Here is a 27,416-nt window from a genome sequence, read left to right on the forward strand (position 1 = left end):
TAGACCTTCTCCAGACATCCAATCTCACAGCGCCAGGTCACCATGTTAACTCAGAATGTTTATGACAACAAAACAAATCTTTATAAATAATAAGAAGAACTACAGATTTGGCTCACATCAGCTGATTAAACACCGTTACACAGAGACAAGTCAGTGAGGCTGATTCACATCTATAATCTACAGCAGAGCATGTACTGTACAGGAATAGCACCTTCTCATAGTTTATACTGGTTTTAATGGGATCACTGGGATACAGCTGGTCTAATATCACTGACTGACCTTTGACCTGCTGTAACCTCTGACCCCACTTCAGTCCTTCTTCATCCTCGGACAGAGATCTTGTTTTCCACAGCAGCCAGCATCGAGCACAGCCGAGAGTTCTCATTGGCCAGCAGCTTGGAGGGCTCGTCATACTCCACTACCTGGTCCAATCACATGGAAGGAAACTTTATTTACCTCTCCTTATACACTCACATTTCTCTGTTGTCATGCTAACAACTATCTTTATTTATTTCACTTTCTACAGATCAGAGATTAAAACCTCTGACATCATCAGCATCATAACGACTGACCCTAATGTGCACCTGAAGAAGCCTGGACAGGTTAACTGGGACCGCCCTGTCCCAGACTGTCTCAGACTGTCACATTGTCCCAGACTGTCCCACACTGTCCCACACTGTCTGACACTGTCACAGACTGTCTCAGACTGTCCCACACTGTCTCAGGCGGTCTCACATTGTCCCAGACTGTCTCAGACTGTCTCACACGGTTTCAGACTGTCTCAGACTGTCCCAGACTGTCTCTCACTGTCTCACATGGATTCAGACTGTCTCACATTGTCCCAGACCGTCCCACACTGTCCCACACTGTCTCACACTGTCCTACACTGTCTCACATGGATTCAGATTGTCTCACACTGTCCCAGACTGTCTCAGACTGTCTCACACGGTTTCAGACTGTCTCAGACTGTCCCAGACTGTCCCACACTGTCTGACACTGTCCCAGACTGTATCACACTCTTTCAGACTGTCCCAGACTGTCTCTCATTGTCTCACATGGATTCAGACTGTCTCACACTGTCCCAGACTGTCCTAGACTGTCTCAGACCATCTCACATTGTCCCAGACTGTCTCACACTGTCTCATACTGTCTCACACTGTCTCACACTGTCTCATACTGTCTCACACTGTCTAATACTGTCTCACACTGTCTCACACTGTCTCACACTGTCCCAGACTGTCTCACACTGTGCCAGTCACAGTCAACTCAAATATTTATCCTGATCAGTGCTGAGGCAACAGGAGAGAATTTTAACAGTCTAAAAACATTATGTGATGTTAGATGCAGATGACATGTTATTGTATATCACCTATCACTGACTGTTGTAACTGATGAGCTGTGTACAGATTGTGGAATGGATCCAAACAGTTGAATGTAGGTGAGACTGGAGTACATGGACTCAGTGGAGTCAGGTCCCAGCGGACCTTTGGGCCTGAGGAGGAGCATCCCTTACTCATCTCCTCAGAGTCACAGACTCACTAACATCTACACTAGAGAACCATGTCCCACATAAAATAACATCAACAGGTCCAGTGCAGTACCTGTCCTTGGTTGAGCACCATGATGCGGTTGGAGGCGAGGACGGTGTGGAGGCGGTGAGCAATGGTCAGGGTGGTGCAGTCCTGAAACGAGCTCCTGATGGTCTCTTGGATCAGAGCGTCCGTCTCAGCATCCATGGCTGCTGTGGCCTCGTCCAAGATCAGGACCTGCAACCAGAACCAGCCAATCACACCACAGAACCTCTCTCTGACTTTACCTGTCTGTCTCTAAGTTAACCTGTCTCTCTCTCACCTTGCACTGCCTCAGCAGAGCTCTGGCGACACACAGCAGCTGTCTCTCTCCAACAGAGAAGTTTTCTCCGTTCTCCACCACCTCCGCCTCCAGCTTCAGGGACAGCTGGGACACCTGAGAGACAGGCAGACAATCAGTCAGACAGTCAGACAGACAGACAGACAGATGGTCAGACAGACAGAGAGACAGTCAGACAGGCAGGATGCAGTCTGTACTCACACACTCCTTCATGTGACTCCTCTCCAGGGCGTCCCAGATCTGCCCCTCACTGTACTGGTTAAAGGGGTCCAGATTAGACCTGGAACACACAGACTGGCGTGTATGTGCTGTAAATTCAGGAAACAGACAAATCCTTGTCATACACCCTCCCCCCTCTTAGGAGCTCCTCGGGTGTTTCTACCTGACCGTCCCACTGAACAGCACTGGGTCCTGGGGGATGATGGACAGTTTGCTGCGGAGGTCGGCCAGTCCAATGTCACTGATGTCGATGCCATCGATCAGAATGGATCCTCCACAGCACTCCACCAGCCTGAACAAGACCACGCCCAGAGACGACTTCCCTGCACACAGACAGGCGGGGAGACACAGAGACAGGGGGACATGTCCACAGGGCTTAGAGTCATTTTTAATTAAACCTTTGACCTGTGGAGACCCAGAACCTCGTCCTACCTGATCCGGTCCTGCCCACTATGCCGACCTTCTCTTTGGGCCTGATGGTGCAGGAGATCCTGTTCAGGACCAGAGGGAGGTTCTCCTGGTACCTCATCTCCACCTCCCTGAACACTAGCTCCCCCTGGTGGGGCCAGCCAGCCGGAGGGGCACGACCTTTGACCTGGGCAGGGGCCTCCTGGGACAGGGACTGATATACAGACAGTGTAGTGATTTACCCAGGCTGGGACTGAGGTAGCGTCAGTCCAGCTCAGTCCCAATCACAGAGGAGAAACAGCAGGACATGTCCCGGCCCAAGGTCAGGTCCAGGATGCTCTGGTTACATGGTTCGTGCCTTAGACCACAGAGTCACTGTGACGGCTCATATGATAATTTTTACCTTAAGTTTAGAGGGTAAAAACCCAACACCAGATTCTGACTGGTCTCAGACCAGGTCAGCTGAAGTCAACTTACAGCTGAGTAAAACTAGACCTTCTAGGAAACATATTATAAACTACTGAATATCAGCATGTTAGCATGTAGCATGTAAACATTTAGAGTATAATCACATGCACACAGTCAGCATGTTTGGCATCAACATTCAACAGAAGCATTGATTTTAAAGTACAGCTGATCCAGTTTAGAGAGAAACTCAAACAGCTGGTGTGCACATGTTCAGCTGCTGGAAACAGGTTCAAACTTCTCCTCAAGGATCTGAACTGATCCAGATTCCAAAACCTGATTCTTGGACGATGTTTAGACGTTATGGTTTCTCCACAGGGAGTGGGGCTGTCTTTAATTCTCTCAGGGAGATCAATGTAACCAGCAGGAAGAACCTGTTCCTGTACCTGGATGTAATGGTGGATTCTCTCCACTGAAGTAAAGCGAGCTTCAGTCTCAGATGCCAAACGAACCGTGAACTGGAACAACCCTGTTAACTGAAGGAAGGACAGACATGCTCACGTCACAGTGTTGATAGTGTGTTTCCAGCAGGTAACAGAAGGTGTGTTGGTGTAAGTTACCTGCACTGCGTAGGAGATGGCAAGGCCGGCGTAGGCGGGAGGGATCTGTCCGTGCATCAGGACCATCATCAGGGCGGTGATGCTGATCAGAGCCACACTGATGACGTCCAGGCGCACTGCCAGCCACCGCATTGCACAGCTGAACAGGTAGAATGGAGCCTGGTTCTGGTCCAGCAGAAGCTGGTACCTGAAAACAACAACACATGCAGCCTGGGTGTGGTTTCAGGTCATGGATCATACCCTGGTGCCTGCTCTGCACATTTTGTGGTTCCACCACTGACCTGTGGAGGAAGTCCCTATCCATGCCATAGGCCTGCAGCGTGGCCAGGCCCTGGATGCTGGAGGTGATGTGGGACATAAAGGGGGACATCGTCACATTGTCCAGACGCTTCAGCTCCCGGATGAAGACCCTGGAGACACTGTGAAGGGCTGCAAAGAGTAAGACCAGAGGACCCACAGCCACCAGAAACCATGGGAAAACACAGCTGATGATGCCCAGACAGAAGAAGACCAGGATCACGTTCTGGATGAACATCTCAGCCTGGAAGGGCAGGCGGGTGTCGACTGGAGGGGAAAACACAAGAGGTTATCACTAAAGTTTCTAAAGGCTCTGTGACTCATCCCACATCTCGTCCTGTCCTTCACCTTCATCCATGTCCTTGGAGAAGTGGCTGAGGATCCGTCCTGTGGGCATCGTGTCGAAGAACTTCATGGGGCAGCGGAGGATCTTGTGGAAGAGCTGGTCGTGCAGCTTGGAGGAGGCTTGCAGAGTTCCCTGCAGAGAGACCACCAGGGCAGACCAGAAACACCACTAATGTGATGTGAGGAACAGTGTCAACTGATACTGAACTTCTGATAGTGAGCGTTTAATGGCAGATAGCTCAGCAGAAACAAGGAGCACTTGAAAACCTGGTTCAGGCCCAAAGACAGAGGTGATGATGCATGGAATGAGTTTGTCTCGGCTCAGCTCTGAGTACCTGCTGAAGCTGAGCGTTGCCAGTAAATCTAAATCTAACGCCATCTTTCCCATTAGATTCCTCGGACATGTGCAGAAACTTTGACAGGTCTCTGGAGGATTTGGACTGTGGTGGACTAACCTTGACGAAGGCGATGCCTCTGATCAGTTTGAAGAGCAGCATGACTCCCATGGAGGAGGCATAAACAGCAGCGTAGTGTTGCATCATGGGATTGTCCTTCATGCTGATGCTCACCATGGACTTGTTTCCCTGTGGTACCATGGTGTTCTGGAAAAAACAAGAAATGAAGAGGAGTCAGGAGGAGAAGGAGTTAATGGTTGAGTGGGGGAGGAAGTAAAGAGATGGGGGAGGCAGTGATCGGGGGGGAGAGACTCACCCCGCTGCCCTGGTTGATCCAGTAGCTGAGCCACCACTGACAGAAGGCGGAACTCCCCACATTAAAGACGAACAGGACCAGGATCAGCAGGCAGGAGGTGGAGCCACCGCACGCAACCATGTAGAGCCGATACACAGGCCAGGCCACGCCCCCACACTGCTGCTCCTCCCCTTTAATGTCACATGATCAAGCACAGTAAAATACAGTAGAATAGAACAGAACAGAACAGAACAGAACAGAACAGAACAGAGGTGTAGCAGTGTTCTGTCTTACCATTGTCCTTGACAACCGGTGGATTCTTCTTCACTGATCCTGGTTTACTGTCTGCTGGTTTCCTCTGAGAGCCACCAGATTTCCTGCTGGGAGCCTGAGGCAGACAGACAGGTAGAGAGAGAGAGAGAGAGCGACAGTCAGACAGGTAGAGAGAGAAACAGGCAGAAGACATTAAGGGAGACAGGGAGACACAGAGAGAGACAGAGTTGAACACAGAGAAAGAAGAAAAGAAGAAAGAACACAGAGGCAGCCATGGATATTCTATCTGGGTCTCAACTTGGCTCCCAAAGCCACATCCTAGTCCACACAGGTGGACTAGGATGTGGCACAACAGGAGATAGTGCAGAGATATGTGTAGTAAACATTAACTACATATTTGATCATTTGGCTTCATTATCAAACTTAAAATGTTAAACAAAACAACCAAGGAAAATGAACAAGGAGAAGTGGTTTGATTCAGACACAAAACCATTAGGAAGACATTAAGTCTCAAACCAAAAACAGAGAAATCCAGCCAGTCAGGAGCGCCGCCTTGGTTACTGTGAGAATCTAAAACAATTTTGAAACACACTGAGAGTAAAAAAAGAACAATATCTACAAAACCAATTAAACTAATTGAAGAGTCTCTGGGGTCAAATAAATTCTCGGAAAAATGGAACTTATTTACCAAGAAACATCACAACGAACAGTTCATTCAAAATGGAGATACTTGGAAAAATCATATTGAAGATCTCTATAGAAAACCTACAAAGAATCAAGTCCAAGAGGAGATTTCAGAAAACTGAAAGATCTTGAAAGAGCTATAAAGAACAATAAAATGCTTTCCTGAGGAAAATGTGTGTGAATGCTAAGAGCTGAATGAGATTGCTGAAGTAATGCTGAAGTAGCTGAAGCAACTGCTGAAGATTAAAAGCAGAACTTGTGAGGTCAATGGCCTAAAATGGTTTAAAAAGCAGAATTGTTGAAACAAAAAAAAATGAAAAAAAAGTGAAAATCCTGCGAGCTCAAGTGTAACAGTTGAAGAGTTGGAAAAGCTGAAGTCAGTACATGAAGAACCTGAAAATCCTGAAATCTTCACTTCATTATCTGAACAAACTGAAATGTAGGCTATTAAAATGGAAGAAATTGCTGAGCTAATGCTGTACATTGCTGAATAGACAGCAGTCCTGCACAAGAAAACTTACTGGAAGCTCAAAAACATTGCAAACTGATAGCTGAAGAAAATTGCTGAAGCAACTGTCCAGTCTGAATTTTGATCTCACTTTATGAGTAATAATTTATAAAAAAGCTTTCAACCTGTCTGTCTGTCTGTCTTTTCTTGTCTATTTGTCTGTCTGTGTGTCTATCTGTGCATGTCTATCTATCAATCTATCTGTCTGTCTGTCTATGTGGACTCAGTTTGAGAGACAAACTAAAATTAATTGCTGAATATTTCCTGACTAAAACTATATTCAAACATGTTTACAGTGAGAACTGTTGAGATGTGTGTAAATTCATGTCTGTTGTATGTAGGGTTGGGACAGACTGTAGCAAAAGTACCTAAAGCAATGTTGAGGAAGTTGAAGCACTAGCTAAGTAGAACTTATAGTTGAAAGCTGAATGGCCTAAAATTGTTTAAAAAGCAGCAGAATTGTTGAAAATGCAGAAATAAATGTTAAAATGCTGCAAGCTAAGGTGTAATAGCTAAAGAGTTGGAGAAGCTGCAGTCAGTACCTGAAAAAGCTGAAAATCCTGAAATCTTAACTTCATTATCTGAACAAACTGAAATGTATTAAATTGAAAGACATTGAATCAATACTGGAAATGGCTCAAATAACAGGTGAAATGTAAAAGCAAAACTTGTAAGGTTAAAGCTTAGGGTGTGTGTGTGTGTGTGTGTGTGTGTGTGTGTGTGTGTGTGTGTGTGAGTGTGTGTGTGAGTGTGTGTGTGTGTGAGTCTGGCTGAGCTCACACAAATCTGTGAGAGAAAAGGTAATAGAAATAGAATAATAGAAGACGGTACATAATATCAGCAAAATCTTCACACCGTCAGCGCCACAACACTCTCCTGAACACATCTGTGGTTTTGGTGTTCTTGGTGTAAAAAATGTGGAAACAGGAGCGAGTTACAAAAAAGGGTGAGTTCTGCTTTTCTCGGGAAATCAGCTCCTGAATTTGTATTGCAGTCTATGGGAAAGGTGGAGGGGACTCCCATCACTTTGAGGCTAACTGTTCAAATTCTGTAAGTCTCTGTGCTAAGGTAGACACATTATATGAAACAGGAAAAATTTGTCTACAACCTGGGAAGAAATGATGCGTGAAGAGAACTGATTGAGAACTTCTCCTACTCTAGCAATGATCATGCTGAAATAGTTGAAGTTCAAAGAGCCTGTGGTTTTCAAGGATTTGAACACTGTCTCCATTCATAGGCATAAAATAACAGAAAAAGCTTAATATTTTAAAATTTGTAAATAGTACAACATCCGATAATCTCCAGAAGAAGCTGAACGTTCTGATAGTTGAACGGTTTTTGTAGCCCAAAGTATGCTGGACTAGTTAGAGATCAAAAAACGTACGGAAGGAAAAAAATAAAAGATAAAGATATGAGCAAAAATAGCATTGCAGTCTATGGGAGAGTTGGAGGATAATCCCATCACTTGGAGGCTCACTGTTCAAATTCTGTCTCTCTGCTTAGATAGACACATTGTGTGAATGCCTCAGCATTCACACTAATTGTCACACCCCATGGATTATCCCATTACAGAATCAGAACTGGGAAAAATAACTGAAGGTTCTGCAGTGTAGAAAAGCATGTGGGCTTGATGGCATCTTAAATAAGATGTTAAAATATACCAGTCCGAAATACAAACTGGCCATCCTAGAGCTATTTAACTTAACACTAAGTGTGGGTCATTTGCTTAAAAGCTGGAGTGAAGGGCTGATCACATCCATCTTCAAGAATGGAGACAAATCTGATTGGAACAATTACAGAGGCATCTGTGTAGGTAGTAACCTTGGGAAGTATTTTAAATTCAAGAATTATAGACTTCCTCATCCAGTCAAAGTCTTAAGCAAAAGTCAGATTGGATTCCTTCCAAATTATGGAACAGCTGACAACATTTTCACATTACATACACTGATTGATAAATATTTAAATTAAAATCAAGACAGAATTCATGCATGCTTTGTTGATTTCTAAAAAGCTTTTGATTCAGTCTGGAATGAGGGATAACTTTTTAGACTAATAGAAAGTGGTATAGGGGGGAAATCTTTTAATGTACTTAATTCAATTATGAAAATAACAAATTGCCTGTCAAAATTGGAGATAAATACACCGACTTCTTCCCACAGGGTACAGGGGTGAAGCAAGGCTGCAACCTCGGCCCCATCCTCTTCAATATTTATATGAATGAACTAGCAGTTATTATTATTATGTATATAACTTTATTTAGTTTTTTTTTCCTTTTCTTTATTTCATTACATACAGTATTTGTTCTATTAATTCTATTAATAATTATATTGTATTTGATTATATTAATATGGTTATTGACTTTTTTCTCTTTCTTTCTTTTTTTGAATATTCAATTCCTTTCCATTTAATTCCATTGATTATTGGGCTTTGGCCTCACATTGAAAATGTCATGCCAATAAAGCCTGTTGAATTGAATTGAACTGAAAAATTGAATTGACAGACAGGTAGACAAGTAGACAGAGAGACAGGTTGACAGACAGGTAAAAAGAGAGACAGACAGACAGACAGGTAGACAAGTAGATAGACAGACAGACAGACAGGTACCTCGATGTATGGAGTGTCTCCCAGCTGGAAGTGGTTGAACATGGCAGCATAGTCTCCATTCAGTTTCATCAGGTTGTCATGGTTACCTTGCTCCACTATACTCCCCTCCCTCATCAGGATGATATCATCACAGTCCACCAGGTACTGGACACAAATGCACACAGGTTATTTCCATGGGAACTGTTTGCAGTAGAGTGTTCCTGTCCCTGTCAGGAGGAGGTTTACCTGCAGCTGGTGGGTGACAAAGATGACAGTGTTGTGACGAAGGTGCTTCTTGATCGCATTGTGGAAGATGTGGTTGGCCACATGGGCGTCAAGGGCGCTGAGCGGGTCATCCAGGATGTAAATGTCCCGGTCGCTGTAAAGGGCACGGGCTAAGCTGATTCGCTGGCGCTGTCCGCCACTCAGGTTGGCACCACGTTCCCCAATCTGACAGGTTGGAAACATGGAGGTCTTCAGAGAGCTGTGATGTGTTTGAGCTGCTGACATGTTCATGTCACATAGCAACATGTTAGATCCTGATAAACTACATGCTGTTTATCCAGGGTGAAGTCAGATAACCTCTCCTGGTTTGGAAACAACCACTCATGAAACACTGACTCTGCTTTTACTTCACACTGAAGAGTTTCAGGTGGTGACCTCAGTGTTTTAGTCCCAAACTGGTTCAGATCTCCAAGGCCCTGTTCAGACCTGGTATTAACATCCCTCTTGGGGGATCCCATCACAAGTGGTCAGCTCTAAGTTCAGGTGTGAACGCAATAAGGACCCATTTGAGATCTGATCACTCGGACCACATTCAGAGGTGGTCTGGGTCACATGTGTCCAAATTCTGTGAACGCAAATGTGTCATGGCCACATTGAGGGGCGACCATGTGATCGGATCACTGAAGACGCATGTTAATACCAGGTCTGAACAGGGTATAGTTACTGATTAAAATGTTAATGAACCAGCTAGGTGCTGCTATCCCTGATACCCCTCATCTGATTTACAGATGTGTAGGAGGTGGAGACAGACTGATCTCTGGACCAGAACCAGGTGTTAGTGTTTATGAAACATGAGCCACATTCCACTGCAGAAACGTATTGAAACACAACGTAATCGTGTATCTCTGGCTCTGCTTTGTTTCCACTTGTCTCCGCTCACTTTGGGGACGAATTAAATCCAGTTTAGGTTCTCTCAGAGAACGGATTCAGTGTTGCCAATTTTGATTGGTTTAGGACAAGGACAACTACAACAATAACAAACCAGTGTCTCCAGACTGGGATCAGGGGTTAAAACCTGAAGGTGGACCACCACATATGCTGGTGGGGGTATACAGTGGAAGGATAAGCAAGGTAGTCCAGATGTCCGTCACCCCAGTCTCATCCTCCACTTCTTCCTGGGGGATCCTGATGGATTCCCAGACCAGATGGGATATATAATCCCTCATTATGTCCTGGGTCAGATCCAGGGTCTCCTCCCAGTTGTACTTGCCCAGAACACTTCCACAGGGAGGTATTAAGATGTCATCTCCTGAATCCTAGACTCAACAACTGGCCTCTGTAGCACCATGACATAAGCTTCTCCAGGGAAGGTAAGGAGCAACCTCCTGTTCCTGTCCACAGGCACTGTCCTCCACCAGTAAAGGCAAAACAGAGCGAGCAACAAAGAAGATAAAACAAGATCATAGAAAAATACAGGATCACAATGCTGCAGCTGAGAAAACAAAAAACTATCAACTGGTTCAAAAAGCTAGATGCTGTCACCATCCTGCTGTCACCGTTTACATGACACGTGGGAAATGTTCAGGATTGTAAAATACAGTGGGAATGTGAGAAGAAGCTCAAACCAGGAGATGTTGAGGGAAGACCCAGTTCAGAGGTCAGTATATTCCTGCAGTGGAAAAGTGATTCAGTGAGTTCAGCACCTCACCTCTACTAACGATCCTCCTATCAAAGACAAGAGCTACATGCTTTAGCAGTGCCTGTGCTGGTGTGTAGGACCACACCTCTACCTACTGCCTACACTAAGGTAAAAAAACAGGAAGTGACACCTCTGTGAGGTCAGCGTTGGGCAGTAGAGTGAGGTCTGGTCTTAGACAGCAGGCGCTCAGCACCGACTGATACCTGCACACACACACACACACACACACACACACACACACACACAGAAAGGTAAGTTAGTTAGACCGGATCTAGAAGCTGGACCACGCCCAAAGACCAAACCAATGTCCACACCTGTCATCCAGGTGTCTCCCTCTCACCTGTCCTCCTGGTACTGCTGTCCAAACAGGATGTTGTCTCTCAGCGTTGCGTTCAGGATCCAGGCCTGCTGAGCCACATAGGCCAGCCTTCCTCTGACAGCCACACTGCCCTCCAACACAGTCATCTGTTAATACATAATCAATGATCAATACCACTCATTCCATTAGAGTGCGTGGTGGTTAAATGAAGTTAATGAAGGTAACGTCACCTGTCCTAAGATGGCTGAGATCAGGGAGGTTTTCCCACTGCCCACACTGCCACAGACACCAACCAGCTTCCCCTGATCAGACAGACAGGTAAAGAGACAGACAGAGAGACAGAGTCAGACAGACAGGTAGAAAGACAAAGACAGACAGACAGATAGACAGACAGACAGACAGACAGACAGACAGACAGACAGACAGACAGACAGACAGACAGGCAGGCAGGCAGGCAGACAGACAGACAGACAGACAGACAGACAGGCAGGCAGACAGACAGACAGACAGACAGACAGACAGACAGGCAGACAGACAGGCAGACAGACAGGTAAAGTTAGCTCAGGCACAGGTGATGCTGTATCTGACCCTGGATGGTGGGTCTACCTGCTGGATGCTCAGGTTGATGCAGTGCAGGGTGCTCTGAGGAGGGACAGACAGGTCAGCAGGACAGGTCTCCTCCTCCTCCTCCTCTTCTGGGCTTGAGGTTACATCTCCTCCTTCTCTCAGCAGGGAGCCAGTTACCTCCTCCTGCTCCTCCTCCTCCTCCTCCTGGTGAACAGCAGCTCTGTCTCTGCACCTGGAGATCACCACACACAGTTTAGCTATTCTTCCACTGCAGGAACTGTTTAGAGAACAGCAGAACATTCTCATTGATCAGTCCATGGTATATGTTCTGCTCCCAAACACTCCATACCATGTACATGTTCATCAACTAACAAGCTTCTGGAATAATTTACCCCCAGAGAAACCACATAGCCTTATAATCAGGCTGACATGTTGTTTTAGTTCATTCTATCTGAATAGTTGAACAAATAGTTGATGTGGGCATTGGTTCAAGAGGTCTAGAACCAGGCCAGGCTTCACCACAACAACCCATGTACAAAAGCCACATTACTGCTGACACCACACTGATCCGCCTGATGCCTGGCATGGCATCAGCATTAATACATGAATTACATAGGTAAATAGTATGTGGTAATTAATGAATGGGTGAATGATTTTTGGACATAGACGTTGTAAACGTCAGTTTACCTGTCCCTGTGTCGGAGTCTGCTCGCTGTTTGGTTACATGGACTAGGCTGGGTGCTCTGGCCGCCCCCCTCCCACGCCAGACTGGCCCTACACATCTCCACAGCAACCTGAGGATCAGCAGGTAAGGCTCGGACACTGTCAAACTCCGGCAACAGGAAGAGACTCTGAAGAGACAGAGACAGGCAGGTCAAACCAGATTAAACTGGTGGAAGAGCCCTTTAGTTTCACTGTGATCAGTTTTTGGATGAAGCTTCCTCAGATCAAACTGCCCAGACACATCAGCTTAGTTTTATCTCTGCCCACTCAGCTCATTCCATCCCTCCAAATCAGTCTATTCATCCATTGTTCCCCGTTCATTCATCAAACTGTCAACATCTGTCCAACAACCAGGGAAAAGCTGGACCGTCGAACCTCAACACAACAATCTGGAACAATCACTGAATCACTGTCATTACTTGTACATGTGGAGAAAAGCAGGAAGTCATGTAAGAATGTAGGTAGGTAGGGATGCAGCTAGGCAGATAGGGATGCAGGTAGGTAGATAAAAAGGTAGGTAGAAAGGTAAAAAGAAAAAAAGGTGTATGACACCTTGAATCTCTCCACGGCCACTGAAGCTTCAGACAGAGACTTGACAGAAAATGGAGTGACTTTCAGGGCAAAGGTCATGGCGTTAAACACCGTCACCACGGTGAAGGCCTGAACATGGAGAGGAAACGTCTGTTAGTGTGTAGTCTACATTAAAAACACATGACCAGTAACTACAGCACCAACATGACACAGGTGTGCTCTCTGTGTGCGGTACCTGAGCAGCTGTCAGGTCATATCCTAGCAACATGTGGGCAGAGAACGTTGCCACACTGGCGATGACGACGACGATCGGAGCCACACCCACCGTGATGCTCTGAAAGTAACCTGTGAGCTCGAGGATCCTGCGCTCCTCCTCACGGATACCTGAAGCAGAACACAGCGGTCATCAGCACCGTGCTTCTGTGTTACCACGGTGACAGGCCCTCCAGGTGAGTGTGTGTCATGTGAATACGTACGGTGGACGTCCTGGGAGAAGGCTTTGACCCAGGCATACATCTTGATGAACTTGATGTAGCTGAGGATCTCATTCATCTTCTGGACTCGTCTGTCAGTCACGGCCACACCCTTCCTCCTGAAGTATGCCGTCAGTCTGGAGCTGAACATCTGATCAGAAAATTAGGATCAATCTACCTGATCAGGTGTGAGGATTAGGATCTATAGATACATCACCTCATCGCAGATGTTTCATGTGTTGACGAGACAGAATGAAAACATATTAAACCCAAAGCTTGGGGGACAGTTCCTTAACAGACTCCATATAAAACATTATGTTTTAAGAGCACAATGATGACAGACCTCTCTATTGTGGACAGAATGCATGATGTGACTGTTTGTATTGTACATCTGATACCATGGCAACAACAAGTATATAAATTAAAGGATGAAGGTCCAAACAACTAGAAGTATAAACAGCAAGAATTCACTATTAAAACCAAAGAGTACATAATGAGGTAAAATAGTAGAAGTACGTGACTGACTGACTTTATTATCCAGTAACAGTAGTTACATTAACTTCACCACAACGGCTGAAGATCAGAATTAATTTAGGAGCTTAATGTTTATCTGAGTGTTTCTGTTTGTTCCAGTGCAGGCTCACAGAGACATCTCATTCATCTCCATGAGCCACACAATACTTACATCACATCACATCACATCATGTCCACAACTCAGAGCAGAGACAATAAGCAACAGGTGTTGAGCTGTAAAGGTGTCAACAGAGGAAGCACTGATGAGACGTGAGATCGATAGATGGAAGGTTTTTGTGTGTCTCTGACTGATCCGCTGCATTGTAAAAGTGACTGAAAATGTTCTGGTAGAAAGAGAACAGTGTGCATTTTAGTGCATCACAGAGCTGCAGAGCAAATGATGTGTCTCTACCGTCAGACACAGATCACAGTTCAAGAGAGCCACAATAAAAATCTCCAAACGTTTTTTGTTAGATTATCGCTGTACGGTGACACAGTTCAAACACAGCTTCATTAACCGAGTATATATAGATTTACACATTAGACTTATATATATTAGTTTATGTTGTAAGGACGTGACAATGAGCAGTATAGTCTGGCAGATTTTTTTAGCCTGTATTTGTTTCCCTCTGGTCAAACTGTTTCATTGCCAGCAGCTGAATCAGCTGTGATCAGCTCCTGTCTGCAGTGGATCATGATGTTCAGACAACTATCACTGCATTACTGTGATACTGAAGAGAACTTAAAAACAGGAGGATTCTCAATTAAGTTCTGCAGCATGAACCTTTATTCTGGAGGGACATCAGAGAAATAACATTGTCAGGAAGTCACACTGAATCAAATCAAAATGTGGTTCAGGTCTGTGTTCAGGTCTGACTCAGTCAGGACTCTGAGGAAGACAGACAGTGACTGACCATGGCGGGGTAGAAGAGGATGAAGACAGCTGATCCCAGGAGAGACGTTGGACCCAGTATAAACAGGTTGTAGGCCACGCCGAGGATGGCCACCAGGGGGCCTCCTGCTAACAGACTCCCCACTGCTGCTGCCTCAAACATCCTCTGACCATCACTGGAGCACATGTTCATCAGCTGGAGGGTGAAAGTACTGAATGAATGTCAGTACTCACACTTTGTCTGAATATAGCTATGTCAATAAAGCTTTTTAAATTTAAATAAATAAAGAGATGGAGAGGGAGAGAGGGAGAGAGAGAATAAATCCCCTCAGACAGAGGACAGTGGAGAAGAGAGGAGGCAGGGAGGGAAGGAAAGAGGAAAGGAAATGAGTCCAGTACCTGTCCCATGGTCTTGTCCCTGACGCTGCGCAGATGGAGGATTTTGTTGAAGGCCATGCTTAGGATGGCTCCTCTCAGCCTGGATCCGGTCCTGTAGTTCAGGGCCCAGGTCAGAGCCAGAGACCAGGACCGGATCAGCTCGGTGGTGAGGAGACCCAGAACCAGCAGCAGACCGTAGCCCAGGTCCGGCTTCTCCTGCTGGGTGTACTCCAGCAGACGCTTCACCACAAATGCCTGGAGGAGAGACGACACCACTGCTTTAGTACTGTTGGGACTGCTGCGACTGGTCTTACTGGTCCTACTGGACCTACTGGTCATGCTGGTCTTAACACTGGACTGTATGTACTGGTCTTACTGGTTTTATTGGTTGTACTGGTTTTACTGACTGGGCTGAGCTGGTTACACTGACTGTACAAGTCACACTGGTCACACTGGTCAAACCAGTCTAACTGGTCACTGGTCCAGACTCACCGGCCCACTGAATCCAGCCAGCTGAGTGACGGTGAGACAGAGAATGGAGAGGAGGAGACGAGTCCGACAGAAAGACCATATCACTGAACAGAGAGACGCCTCGCTGCCCTTTGACCTCTGCTCCTCCTCCCACAGAGACGCCAGCCTGAGGGTCCAGACACACACACTTTACACACACACACACATATATATACACACACACACAAAAACACACTATACACACACACACAGTGTGTCAGACTGTCTCCATGGTGCTGGTATGATGATGTCCACTATGACTGAACCACTGCTGAGAGCTGAAGGTCATTTAGCTTCAGTTCAGTTGTTCAGAAGCTCTGCTGTCCAGGTGAAACAAACTGATCACTGCTACACTACGGACACACACACCACCTCTAAACTCACCTCATCCTCAAACACTCATCGCATCACTGTCACCGTGGTAACCGCTTGGCTTGGCTGTAACTCAGGGTTCAAGCCTTCAAATCCAAGACTTCCAATTTATTAACTCCACCCACCTCAGGCTGTTGTCATGGCTACACTCCCTCTGTGACACGGCCCAAATGTCGTCCAACAGTAGCTGCCCTTTCCTGTGGGCGTGTATGACCAGAGGAGTCAGCCAATGAAACGTCATGAAGGAGAACAGACCTGCTCTGTCGACAGGATGATCAAACCTGAGGAGACACACACACCTGAACTGTGTGTACTTACTGTGTTTATGTTCAGTGTGTGTGTGTGTGGGTGTGTGTGAGTTACCTGTTGGTCTCTCCACCTGGTTTGCTTGGGTTTTCATTTTTAGCTCCACCCTCCCTCAGCTCTTTACCATGGCAACCAGCTGATCTGTCCTCACACACACTAAACACACCCTGACCACGCACACACACACACACACACACACACACACACACAGACACAGATCATTGTTGGGGTACAGACATGCTACAGACTCTTGTTTTTCATCAGCAACATAGCAGGAGGAGTCCAAACACCCACACACAGAGACAGGGGAAACGTTTTTGCACCCATTTTTCAGAAAAGCACCCTGTAAGGTACTGGTATGGGCAGGTAATTCTGTGGGCGCCGGGTCACTGGGTAAAGCGCATACGACATGGGTTTAGTCCTAATGCAGCAGCCATGCGTTCGAGTCTGACCCGCGGCCCTTTGCTTTGTCATGTCATTCCCTCTCTCTCTCCCTGACTTTCCTGTCTCTCTCTCACTGCACCTATCAGAATAAAGGAAAAAAAGCCAAAAAAAAAGACCAATAACAGGTACCAACAAACCACTTCTCCTCGACCTTCCTAAGCAAAAAAGACTTTTTGACCGCAGCCCTGATTCATGATGTCAGTCTGGATCAATAGGCTGAAATTGTGATATGTCCCCTTCAGTATATCATTGTAAATCTAACTATGTAAATTTAAGTCATACAATAATATGTTCTTAAAGCGCTTGTGAAAATTACTAATGCAAAACAATGTGTTTTTAAGTTTCAAATGATTTTGCCGCACCCTCTGCCTCACAGTGGTGTGGTCCACTGCCTACTACCTCGCTCACACAAACCTGCCCAGTACAGGTGGTTGTGGCTCAGAGAAAAGGAAAACGGACATATGATGGTTCTGATGATATGTCTTGTGGTGGTGCAATAATTTGTGTTCCGTCTCTGACAGTGATCACAGCAGGTGGACCGACCATGAAGCTGCTTTATTTCTCTGTAGTTGTTGAACATCTAAAAGAAATCGTATGAATTGTCCTATGATGTCAGGTCAGAGCACATTTATTGTTTGGTGAATAGATCGACTTCTCTCTTTTGCAAAGTAACGCCCATTACCTCCAGGAGTTTCTCCTAAATCAAGAAGTTAGGAGCTACTTTTAGCCTGAAGATGCTTTGTGAATACGAGCCCAGTTCTATGTGTGATTATGAAAGCAGCAGAATCACTTGTTGACCGGCTTCTGGTTTCTGGGGTGAACAGCTGAGTAGTGAACTGCTCGTGACATAGACTTGAAACCTAGCCTGAAACATTTCCATAGAAACCACCTGCGTCATACACAGTCTCAGTTTGTACATAACTTTCTTTGTTTACAACATTACAATAAAAGGCTAGCTCACAATTAGCTCACCGCTAACTCGCAGTAGATATAGTAGTGTTCCTGTAGCTGTAGTTATAGTCTACCAGAGCAGGGCGTCCATCTCTATCTTCGGAGAACACCTCCTCTCTCTCCCTCTGCACTTGATGAAATGTAATGTAAAATATAAAGGTAGTTAGCTTCAGCTGGAGGTGTAGCAACTGAAAGGAATGTTTTGTTATAGTACATTTTTAGAAGAATAAATTCTTCTGTTTTTGTGTGTAGAATCGCACCTGACAGCAGGGGGCAGAGTGAAGCTGTCTGTCATAAATTACAGATAGTCAAGTAACAGAAGAAAAAAGGTGTTTCAGTTGTTGGACAGATTCCTTGTGCTGAAGAAGCGTGTGTGCCTGGTGCTGCGTCGACAGCTTGTACGTTTCGCCAGTCCTGCCGGTGAATAATAAAAGACTTTTAAATAAGACATTTCATTTATTAGTTTAACGATTGTGTTGAAAAGTTGAAGAGACTGAAAATCTTCACATCTGAGAAAATAAAAAAATATGTTGATGTTTTTGTTCAAAAAATGATTATATTTAGTTGATTGACTAATTGATTAATGGACTAATTGTTGTAGCTGTAACAGTCAGAGAGCAGATACAATAGTGTTTTAATTTCCTGCTGCTGAGCAGCCGAGGCACATGGGTAATGTCGCTCTTCTCTCTGTGCTTGTCCATCTGACCAGTAACACACTGGTCAAACTGGGTAAGTCCCACACTCAGCATCAGTCCTGTGTGTGTGACAAATTATAAATCAAAACTCCATGGCGACATCAATACCAAATAACTGTGAAAAATTTCCCATAGAGAACGAATGGAGAGACGTCATGAAAATGAGTCCTACTGCTTCGTCATATTCTAATGTGCAAACATGGCTGAAACTTTAAACAGGTCACAAGACTTGAGGCTTTTTTAGGTTGAATCAGTATTTACTATTACGGTTTTCACAAAATCACAGTTTAAGTTTTGTGTCATTTTTAGACAATTTCAGATTTTATGATGGGTGTGTATTACACTGAATGTTGAGAGACAGAGTGGATGACATCACGCGCACTCTAACTGACATCCCTGAAAATTTTCCTCCGAAAAAAAATCAAACTCCTTTAAATCCCACAATTTCCAACCATTATAGTTAATTTATATATAAAAACAGAGAAGTTTGTGCTCTATCACCCAGTGTTTGTCTCATCAGAAATCTTTTATGCTGTTCATTTTAAACTGAGCTCTGAAGTTCTTGCCAAAAACAGAGCTGAGGGGAGTTTTGACACTACGATAAAACCTCAACCTATCATTGTCTTTATTGAAGTCTTGGGAAGCTGGTAGTGAAGAAACTTTTCCGATGCAACTTGTAGTTTTCACCTTAAAAGCTGCTGTCTTGACTCACACAGAGACATGAGCAACAACAGGGGCTTCTATCAGAGACTGAAGATGCTGCAGGTTCAGCTTTTCCTCTTTGGGTGTTCATGGAGCAGTTTCAGAGAAAGTCTGTTTGTGTGTGTGTCCTCTCTGATAATGATACTGAGCACGTGCAGAGCTCACGTTTACCGCCTAGTGATGCTCAAACACACACACACACACACACAGACACACACACACACACTCCCTCTCTCTCATGACATACATTCACACAACATCGACCAACAAGATGCATCGCAGCCTCTCTGCCTCAGCCAATCAGATGACTGGATTTCCCTCAGCATCAGCTGGAGGTGGGGCTTCATTATGTAAACAATGAAGTGATGTGAGGAGGCTGCAGCTTCACTTCGTCCTGTCTTCCATTCATCTTCTGGTTACCTTTATTTATCTTTACTTGTTTTTATTTGATTTATCTTTATTTGATATGAATATGTTTTTATGTTTGATGGTCACAGTCTACTGAGTCTGTTTCCATCTGAATTCTCACTCTCATCAGTCTATAATATCCTGTAGGAAAGGTTCTGTACAGATAGACTGATTGATTGATTGATTGATTGATTGATTGATTGATTGATTGATTGATTGTTTGATTGATTAACTGATTGATTGATTGACTGATTTATTGATAGATTGTCCACAAACAGCTGTCACATTTAATGTGGAAACGAGCTGAAACCTCTCCAGTATCTATCTCTCTCTCTCTCTCTCTCTCTGGATGTGTACTCTGTTCTCACCTGGACTTCCTGTTGCAGTTTGACCTCTGACCCCAGCAGAGTGCTGCAGGAGGGTTGTAGAGACCCTGGCTCACTCCATCCAAAGTCATGTTCTCTCATCTTCTATCAGACCACATGGAGCTGTGACCTTGGACCCCCTTTATTCAAAGTCTGGCAGTCTGAACAGAACCAGGAACAGAGGACACGTGAAACAGGAACATGAGCTTCTGGTCTCTGGTCTATGCGTGTCATTAAAAAGCTCTGGAACAGTGAGAGGACCTTGAGTCGGAATCAAACAGAATGAACTTTACATGTTGTTTATTGATGCGAAACACATGATGACACATACGGTACACACATGCAGTACACACAGTTCACACTTATACTTCATACAGTACACACGGTACACACTAATACTTCATACAGTACACACAGTACACACTAATACTTCATACAGTACACACGGTATACACTAATACACACCAGTAAAATACACTGTAACACACTGAGGCTGTTCAACAGTATAACAGTCACACAGTCCACACTAATACTGCACATAGTACACATTAATACTGTAGGGATATTACAGAAGTACTGTGAGTACAAATACTGTGAAGAATACTGCAGTACAGAGAACGACAGGTGCATTATGGGAGAAGTACAGTAATGCTCGGATTTAAAAACATCCTGCAACCCTCCAGAATAAAAGAATAACTCATAATGAGACTGACACTTTCAGAATAAAAGCATATGATGTTACAAAACGAACTGTCCTAGCGTTCTGAACATCAGACAGGAACTAAAACAGAGACAACGTGGTCGGAGACCTGCTCACCTGTCTGTCCGTCTCACCTGTCTGTGCGTCCGCGGTGCGTGAACAGACTCTCCGTCCTTCCTGTTCTCCTTCAGGTCCGCTGTTCTCTGTAAACAGCTCCTCTTCTGTGCAACTGCAGCTCCTCATCAGCAACAGCGCGGGGCATCTTGGGACACGAAGTCCTACTGTAACGTTAGGACCACCGCATCCATGCCCCCCCCCCCATGACGTCAGTACTGAAGTAAGTACGTTGGTCTTCTCAGCCCTCAGTAGAGCCTGTCAGGCAGCAGCCGCTCTGAGTCCTGAACCAAAGATAGAGCAGGTTAACTTCCTGTTATCAGATTTAACTGAACCTAAAATTGTCCTGATAACCTGAAGAATAAGAATAAGATGAGTGGTGTTTCTTTGACCTGTCAACAGATACTTCCCACATTTACAGTTTTTCTTTGATGCAATTCACACATCAGAAAAGTCATTCTCACCTCTCTTAATGCAGTTAATCATTTCTCATAACACTGACTCACCTGTGCAAAAGCCTCTAAAACAACCTCGAAACCTTGTTCACATATTGAAACATGCAAAGTCAGTCAATCACTTCAACATTGTCACCAGTGAATTTTTCACCAGAGCTTTAAGACTTAGACTCCAAATGTTTTGATATTTTGATAAAAACCTGACTGACTTTAGTAGAAGAGGAAATATGCTCAGACACAACAATGAAATGTGAACGATGAGGGAGGCTGGACTGAGAGTCCATCCCTCAGATATGAGAACAGTTATGAACACATATATCTAATGGCACTTGAGCATTACTGTAAAATACATATTATTGTATTGTGTTATATAAACATTTGTAGGTCTACTGTAGCCACTCATTTACTACAATGCATTGTGGGAATGGATGGTTACAATACAGCCAACTGTAAAAAAAACAAAAAAAAAAACAAAAAAAAACATGTACTAGCTATATACTGCACACACCAATTTACTATACAGTAAACCGTGCTCATTTGCTGGGACAGACTAAGAAGTGTACACTACCACTTCATAAATACTATTTGTTCAACTAAAACACACTGAAACCACCTGTTGGAAATGATTTGACCTTTGTTAACAAATGGCTTCCAGCAGTGAAATGTTTAGTTTCATCAAACAATAAAATCATTTAACTGATATTTTATTTAATCTTCGTTCAGGATTGAATCTTTATATAATATCACATTATGGATAAAATAATAATTTCACCCAACTGTTACATCTTTATATTTGCCATATGTCCGCAATAAACCAGTGCAGGTTTTTATAAGAACACTGGTGATCACTGCCCCAATGTGGCAGGAGGAGAGAATAACAGGACCGAAGCTCATAGATTGTATTTTAATGATGGCTGACAACCTGCACATTCATTAGTCCTGGTTGTCTAGGACAGGTGAGAACACAAACCTTATCATACAGACGCATTTTGGAGAGTGCACGACTTTTGTAAAGAGCATCTAATCCGTTATTATTTCATTTGTATCTGTTAATGTCTCAGTTGTTTATTTTTATAATTACTGCAGGATGTTGCGCGGGCACAGACTCAACCATTAGGTTTGACTTTACGTAGCGCTGCGTAGTACCGACTTGACGTGATGCATGCTGGACTCAACACGTTGCATGCTGGTTTGAAATTTTGCCCGACTTTCGCAGGCGCTGCTCAACGTCACCATGTCAACTGACATTAAAACCGCGCGTGAGCAAGGCGCCTTCAGTTTTCCCAGTCAAGTCTAAGAAGTCTAAGAACTTCAGATCCTCTTTTACAGAGGTGGACAAAGCTCCATCACTTTAGTCAGAGCACAGATCCTCCTGGTCAAATATGACTCCAATACAAGTGAAAGTTGTTCAGTTAAGTTTTTATTTGAGTTTATGTACTGGAGTACTAGAAAATACTTGTATTGTTCCACATTTACAGAACCTCATGACACTGAAACAACCTGCTGACTGACTGACTGACTGACTGACTGACTGGCTGTATAATCGGGAGAGTAAAAGCTTGTAGAATATGATACAAAGACTAGACATGGACAGAAGAAGCCTTTGTTTTCATTTTTTTTAGTCAGGGATGAAGTGTTGTGGTAAACACAGCAAACATTCAAATTAAATGAATCTTTAAAGCTTCAAACACAGACTTCAGATCAGTCCTTGGTCTCTGCTGAAGAATCTTCAGCCTCATCTTTATCTCACGTCACCATCGTTTGGACCCTGACAGGTTCAAACATGACTGACAGTGGAGGAGTTGGCTGTGATTGGTTTTTCTCCTGTGATGGACACAGTGTATGGTCTGTCACATTTTCCATAATAGACATAGTCATTAAACAATCAGATCTGAGTCACATGGGGGGGGGGGGGGGGGTCAGATTCGGGCACTTGGCCCGCTGTGTGAACGTAGCCTAATGTAAACTTGTGTCTGGTCCGAACATGTTTAAGAACATGTGTCTGGGGGAGTAAACAGTGTGAATAGATTTTGCAAAACAGTCATGTTTGTCACATAGTCACATATTGAGGGTAACACTCATTTTTAAATTAAGAAACTGAACAGCGCTTCAGTTTTCCGCAGTGAGCTGTGTGAACATCCTGCTGCTGTGACACAGGGGAACTCGCGCTACAGTCAGACTCGAACCTGAAGTCACCGGCAGCTCACGTTGACCGTGAAGTCAGGCTCAGTCAGCTGAAGTCAAACTCGAACACACCTGATCACTGTGGTTCCTGCAAAGATCCTCTCTACAGAAGATGCCGCATTACAGGCAGCGCCAATGGTATGAAATGGGACACGGTTCCGGTCTCCTAAGCGGGCAGCTGGCATGAGATGTGACGGTAGCGCCTTTTTTTTGCCGCTGTTCTTATCTACTAACGACATCTGGTCCACCCAGTACAAAGTAAGTATGTATAAGTAAGTCAATCCAAAAAATAACTGGTCCATCTAAACATCTGGGCCCGTATTCACAAAGACTAAAAGGAGCTCCTAACTTGCCGATTTAGGAGAAACTCCTAAAAAATAATGGCTCAGTCCTAACTTTAGGACTCTTTTTTTTTTTTTTTTACTAAGAGCTATTCACAAAGCCACTTAGATACTAAAAGTATCGCCTAAGTCTGGGAGAAGTTAGAAGTAGTGGAGAGGACTCCTAACTCACTAAGATCAAATCATAAAGAGTCTTAAAGAGCTGCTGTCATTCCACGTCGCGGTGTTTTGGAAAACTTACACGGCGCAGAATCACTGAAAAGATACTGACTCAATCGCGAGGGGAAAATGATCGTTGTGGAGTTTGTAAAAGATACAATGACAATAACATCAACTAAAACAACCCGATCAGTGCGGAAATTAATCGTTTGGCAACGCTGCGTTACTTGGCAACTGGGAAAATGCAACTTTGCAATGCTGACAACTTGGAGATCTCCCAGCCGTCTGTAAGCCGTTCAATTCACCAAACCTTAATGCGCTCTGTAGACCCCATATCATAAGTCAGTTTATACGATTTCCTGTGCGCAAACTACAGAGAAATAAAGACAGCTTCATGGCAATTGCTGGTGAACCCGGTGTGATCGGAGCCATAGATGGAACGCATGTAAAGATTATTGCACCATCACAAGACGAGGAGGTATTTGTGAATAGGAAGAAAAATCACACCGTCAACACACAGGTTGTATTGATGCTGCACATACAGTTGTAGACATCGTTGCCAAGTGTCCAGGATCTACACACGAGTCATGGATCTGAATGCAGAGTGACCTGAGCAGCTGTTTGAAAGGATCATGTTCCAGCTGGATGTCACCTGGTTGGGGACAGTGGATATCCATATAAGACATGGATTCTCACACCCTTCCTCCATCCACACCCGGGACCACAGCTACATTACAACAGGTGGGTACACATAATGTTTCCCATATTAGGCATATTTATCTCACACTTCAATTATTTAACTATAGTGCTAAAATAAAATGTTTTGTGATTATAAAACCCATTACCAATACAAGTTGGCTCTTGGTCATCTTGCTTGCATGGTGAAACTCGACTCAGACCAGACAGAGCAAGCAGAATTATTACTGTGTGTGCACTTCTGCACAACCTGTGCCAGCAAAGACAAATACCACAGCCAGAGGATGATGGTGACGACGACGACGATGAAAACCAAGTTGACATGGCGCAAAGTGAACTGACAGGGATCACTTTGTCAATATGCACTCTGGGTAAACCATCACATTTGCACAGAAATCAGTCAAGACGTACATTGTTGGCTAAGTTTATTCTGAGTTAAGTTCTTTTTTCATTTTTTTCAATCTAGAGGCTGTAACACTCCGTCTTTAACTTGAGGAGCTTCTCGTTTGCCTCAAGAACCTTCTTCTGCTTCTTTAACACTCCTATCTCCAACCTCATCTTCTGCTCCAGCAGGGGTGACGGGCAGCACCAGCAGCAGGGGGGAGAGGAGAGGTAGGAGCTGAGAGAGGTGCTGTGAGAGGAGCTGCTGGAGGAAGGGGAGAGCAGCAGGAGCAGGGTCTTGATTTTCCCTAAGGGACAGAGATAGCACTTACATTTCATTGGTGGTTTCTTGTTATGCCAATATTGTCATTTGATGGCTTTCATCATTTCAACAGTCACCACAAAATGCTTCGTCAGGATTGCAATCATTACATACATACCTATGCATCTCCACGGCTCATTGCAGTGCAGGATCAATGCAGCCCTCCGGGCCTGTTGTGCTTGTGTTTGATTCGCCTGTAGGACACTGTATACCAGGGAGGCAGTTGGAGATAGTGCCTTAGGTGCCGAGCCTCCCCCTTAACAAATGCATAAATATTTCATTAACTACCAACAGTGAATAATACTACTTAGGCCTACATGTGAAAATATACAAGTGAAAATAACAAAAAAAAAAGTTTGCCATGTGTAAGTGAAATCAAGCTGTTATTACTCTTACCTGTTGCAGTACTTGCTTATGAATGCTGCAATCTCTGCTGCGGACTGAAACTGCAGCAGCTCTTCTCGCAGTCACCAGCTGCCGCTGGACGGGTGGGAGTGCTGCGTTTGTGTTGAAGCTGATTTGTTGGCACGCTTCGCCTTTTGTTTTCGATGTAAAGCCGGTGCCAAATTTTTCTTTTATAATATGCCTCCTTTCGAAGACCAATTTGCGCAACGAGCAGCTGCTGGTCTTGTGTCCAGTTTAGTTTTCGTCTTCGTTTGGCGCTATCCATAATGACTCTACCATCATTACTATAAAGCTCCTTAAATACCAAGTGCTGCCAGACTTGTTGGCTAACAGGCTGCCAGTAAGGTTTAGTTAGATAATCTATGACAGGTGCGTTACTCTTTTTTTCTCCATTGAGTGAAATGAATTTAAGTTTTTATAGTAAAAGTAAATTCTTCCGGGTTGACAAAAAAAAAATTCTCATACAGATGCATTTTGGAGTAACTACCTCTGTAAGCTGCGCACAGTCACAATGTGTTCTTATTTCATTTGTATTCTTTTATTTCTTAGAGCGTGTTTTTTTTATTATTAGTCGGATGTCGCGCATGCGTTTTCACCTGCACACGCCGGTCTCTCATCAACCAATTGCTGCGGTTCCTGCAATCGAGCTCGTCCATGAGAATTGACGTCAGCCACGGCAACGGAGTCGCACCCTTAGTTTAGGAGTTTAGACTTTTCGTTACTGAAGTTGGTCTCAGCAGCTTTGTGTAGAGGATTTAGGAGAAAACTTTCAGTGTGACTTGAGTACTCTTAGTGGTAAGATAAAATGCTTTGTGTATACGGGCCTTGATCTGGATCCACTTAACAACTAGAAGCTGTCAGTGAAACAGACCAAACAACTTCCACCACACTTAAGCGGAAAACATCCAGATTCACAGTAAATGCTCCGGTTCTGTCCTGGTACAGGACTGTTTATGTAATCCTGCCGACACACAAGCATGACATCCTTGCCAGACGACACGTCTAAAAAAAGGAAGATATGCCTGCAAGTCTCAGCTCAGGGTAAACTCTACGTCATCAATTTCCCAGGATGCTATGCTTTGCTGCCCCCTGCTGTTGATGTGTTAGTCTTCTCTCTCTCTCTCACTCACACGCGGGTTCAAGCTTGCACAGCTGTAGTGATTTAAAGGGACAGTCCAACGGTTTCCTCTGCAGCCTCACCAGTCAACTTTGAACCCGTTTGTCTGGACTTAATTAGTTATCAATTAATCATGAAAAAAAGTGAAGCAGCAAAAAAGTGATGAAGTTAAAACCTTGAAGGTTTAGATATGAACATCACACCTGATGTATCTGAGGGGAACTTTGCAGCACATTCACCTGAACAACATGAAGCTTTGTTAGAACCTGGTTTATTATGAAATCAGGTGAGCAATATTCAGACTGTTTTAATAACTTCTCATTTAGATTTCATGGCTCCACTTTCTCACAGGTTAAGAGTTTCTGTTTCTCCTTTAATTCATTTTACTGATTTAAACAGGGTTTAATAATTCTAAGGTTTAACACTGAAGGTTTGACTTGAGGCTCAGCAACAGGCAATGGAGGAAATCACCAGCAGTAACACTCATCTAATGGAACATGAGTGTGAGTCCTCTCAGGTGGCGCAGACTCACACCAACGATGTCATATATAAATAAGGAGACACTGCA

At 44.3% G+C, this 27,416-nt stretch overlaps 1 protein-coding gene across 1 annotated transcript; it reads right to left on the reverse strand.

Annotated features, from left to right (window-relative positions):
• Positions 1-320: 320 nt before the first annotated feature.
• Positions 321-17,895, reverse strand: abcc5 (ATP binding cassette subfamily C member 5). Its single transcript, XM_022738415.1, is given in 28 exon segments — positions 321-422; positions 1,602-1,766; positions 1,852-1,965; positions 2,071-2,149; positions 2,252-2,411; positions 2,521-2,710; positions 3,348-3,437; positions 3,522-3,708; positions 3,803-4,085; positions 4,167-4,296; positions 4,619-4,765; positions 4,875-5,044; positions 5,148-5,241; positions 8,923-9,066; positions 9,148-9,351; positions 10,956-11,028; positions 11,166-11,290; positions 11,375-11,446; positions 11,751-11,909; positions 12,374-12,562; positions 12,987-13,094; positions 13,201-13,349; positions 13,442-13,589; positions 14,866-15,039; positions 15,243-15,476; positions 15,714-15,858; positions 16,229-16,384; positions 17,879-17,895. Coding segments are annotated over 28 exon segments (4,008 nt in total).
• Between the last annotated feature and the right edge of the window lie 9,521 nt (positions 17,896-27,416).

Source organism: Seriola dumerili, unplaced genomic scaffold, assembly GCF_002260705.1.
Source record: "Seriola dumerili isolate Sdu_G_001 unplaced genomic scaffold, Sdu_1.0 BDQW01000036.1, whole genome shotgun sequence".
Lineage (NCBI taxonomy): Eukaryota > Metazoa > Chordata > Actinopteri > Carangiformes > Carangidae > Seriola > Seriola dumerili.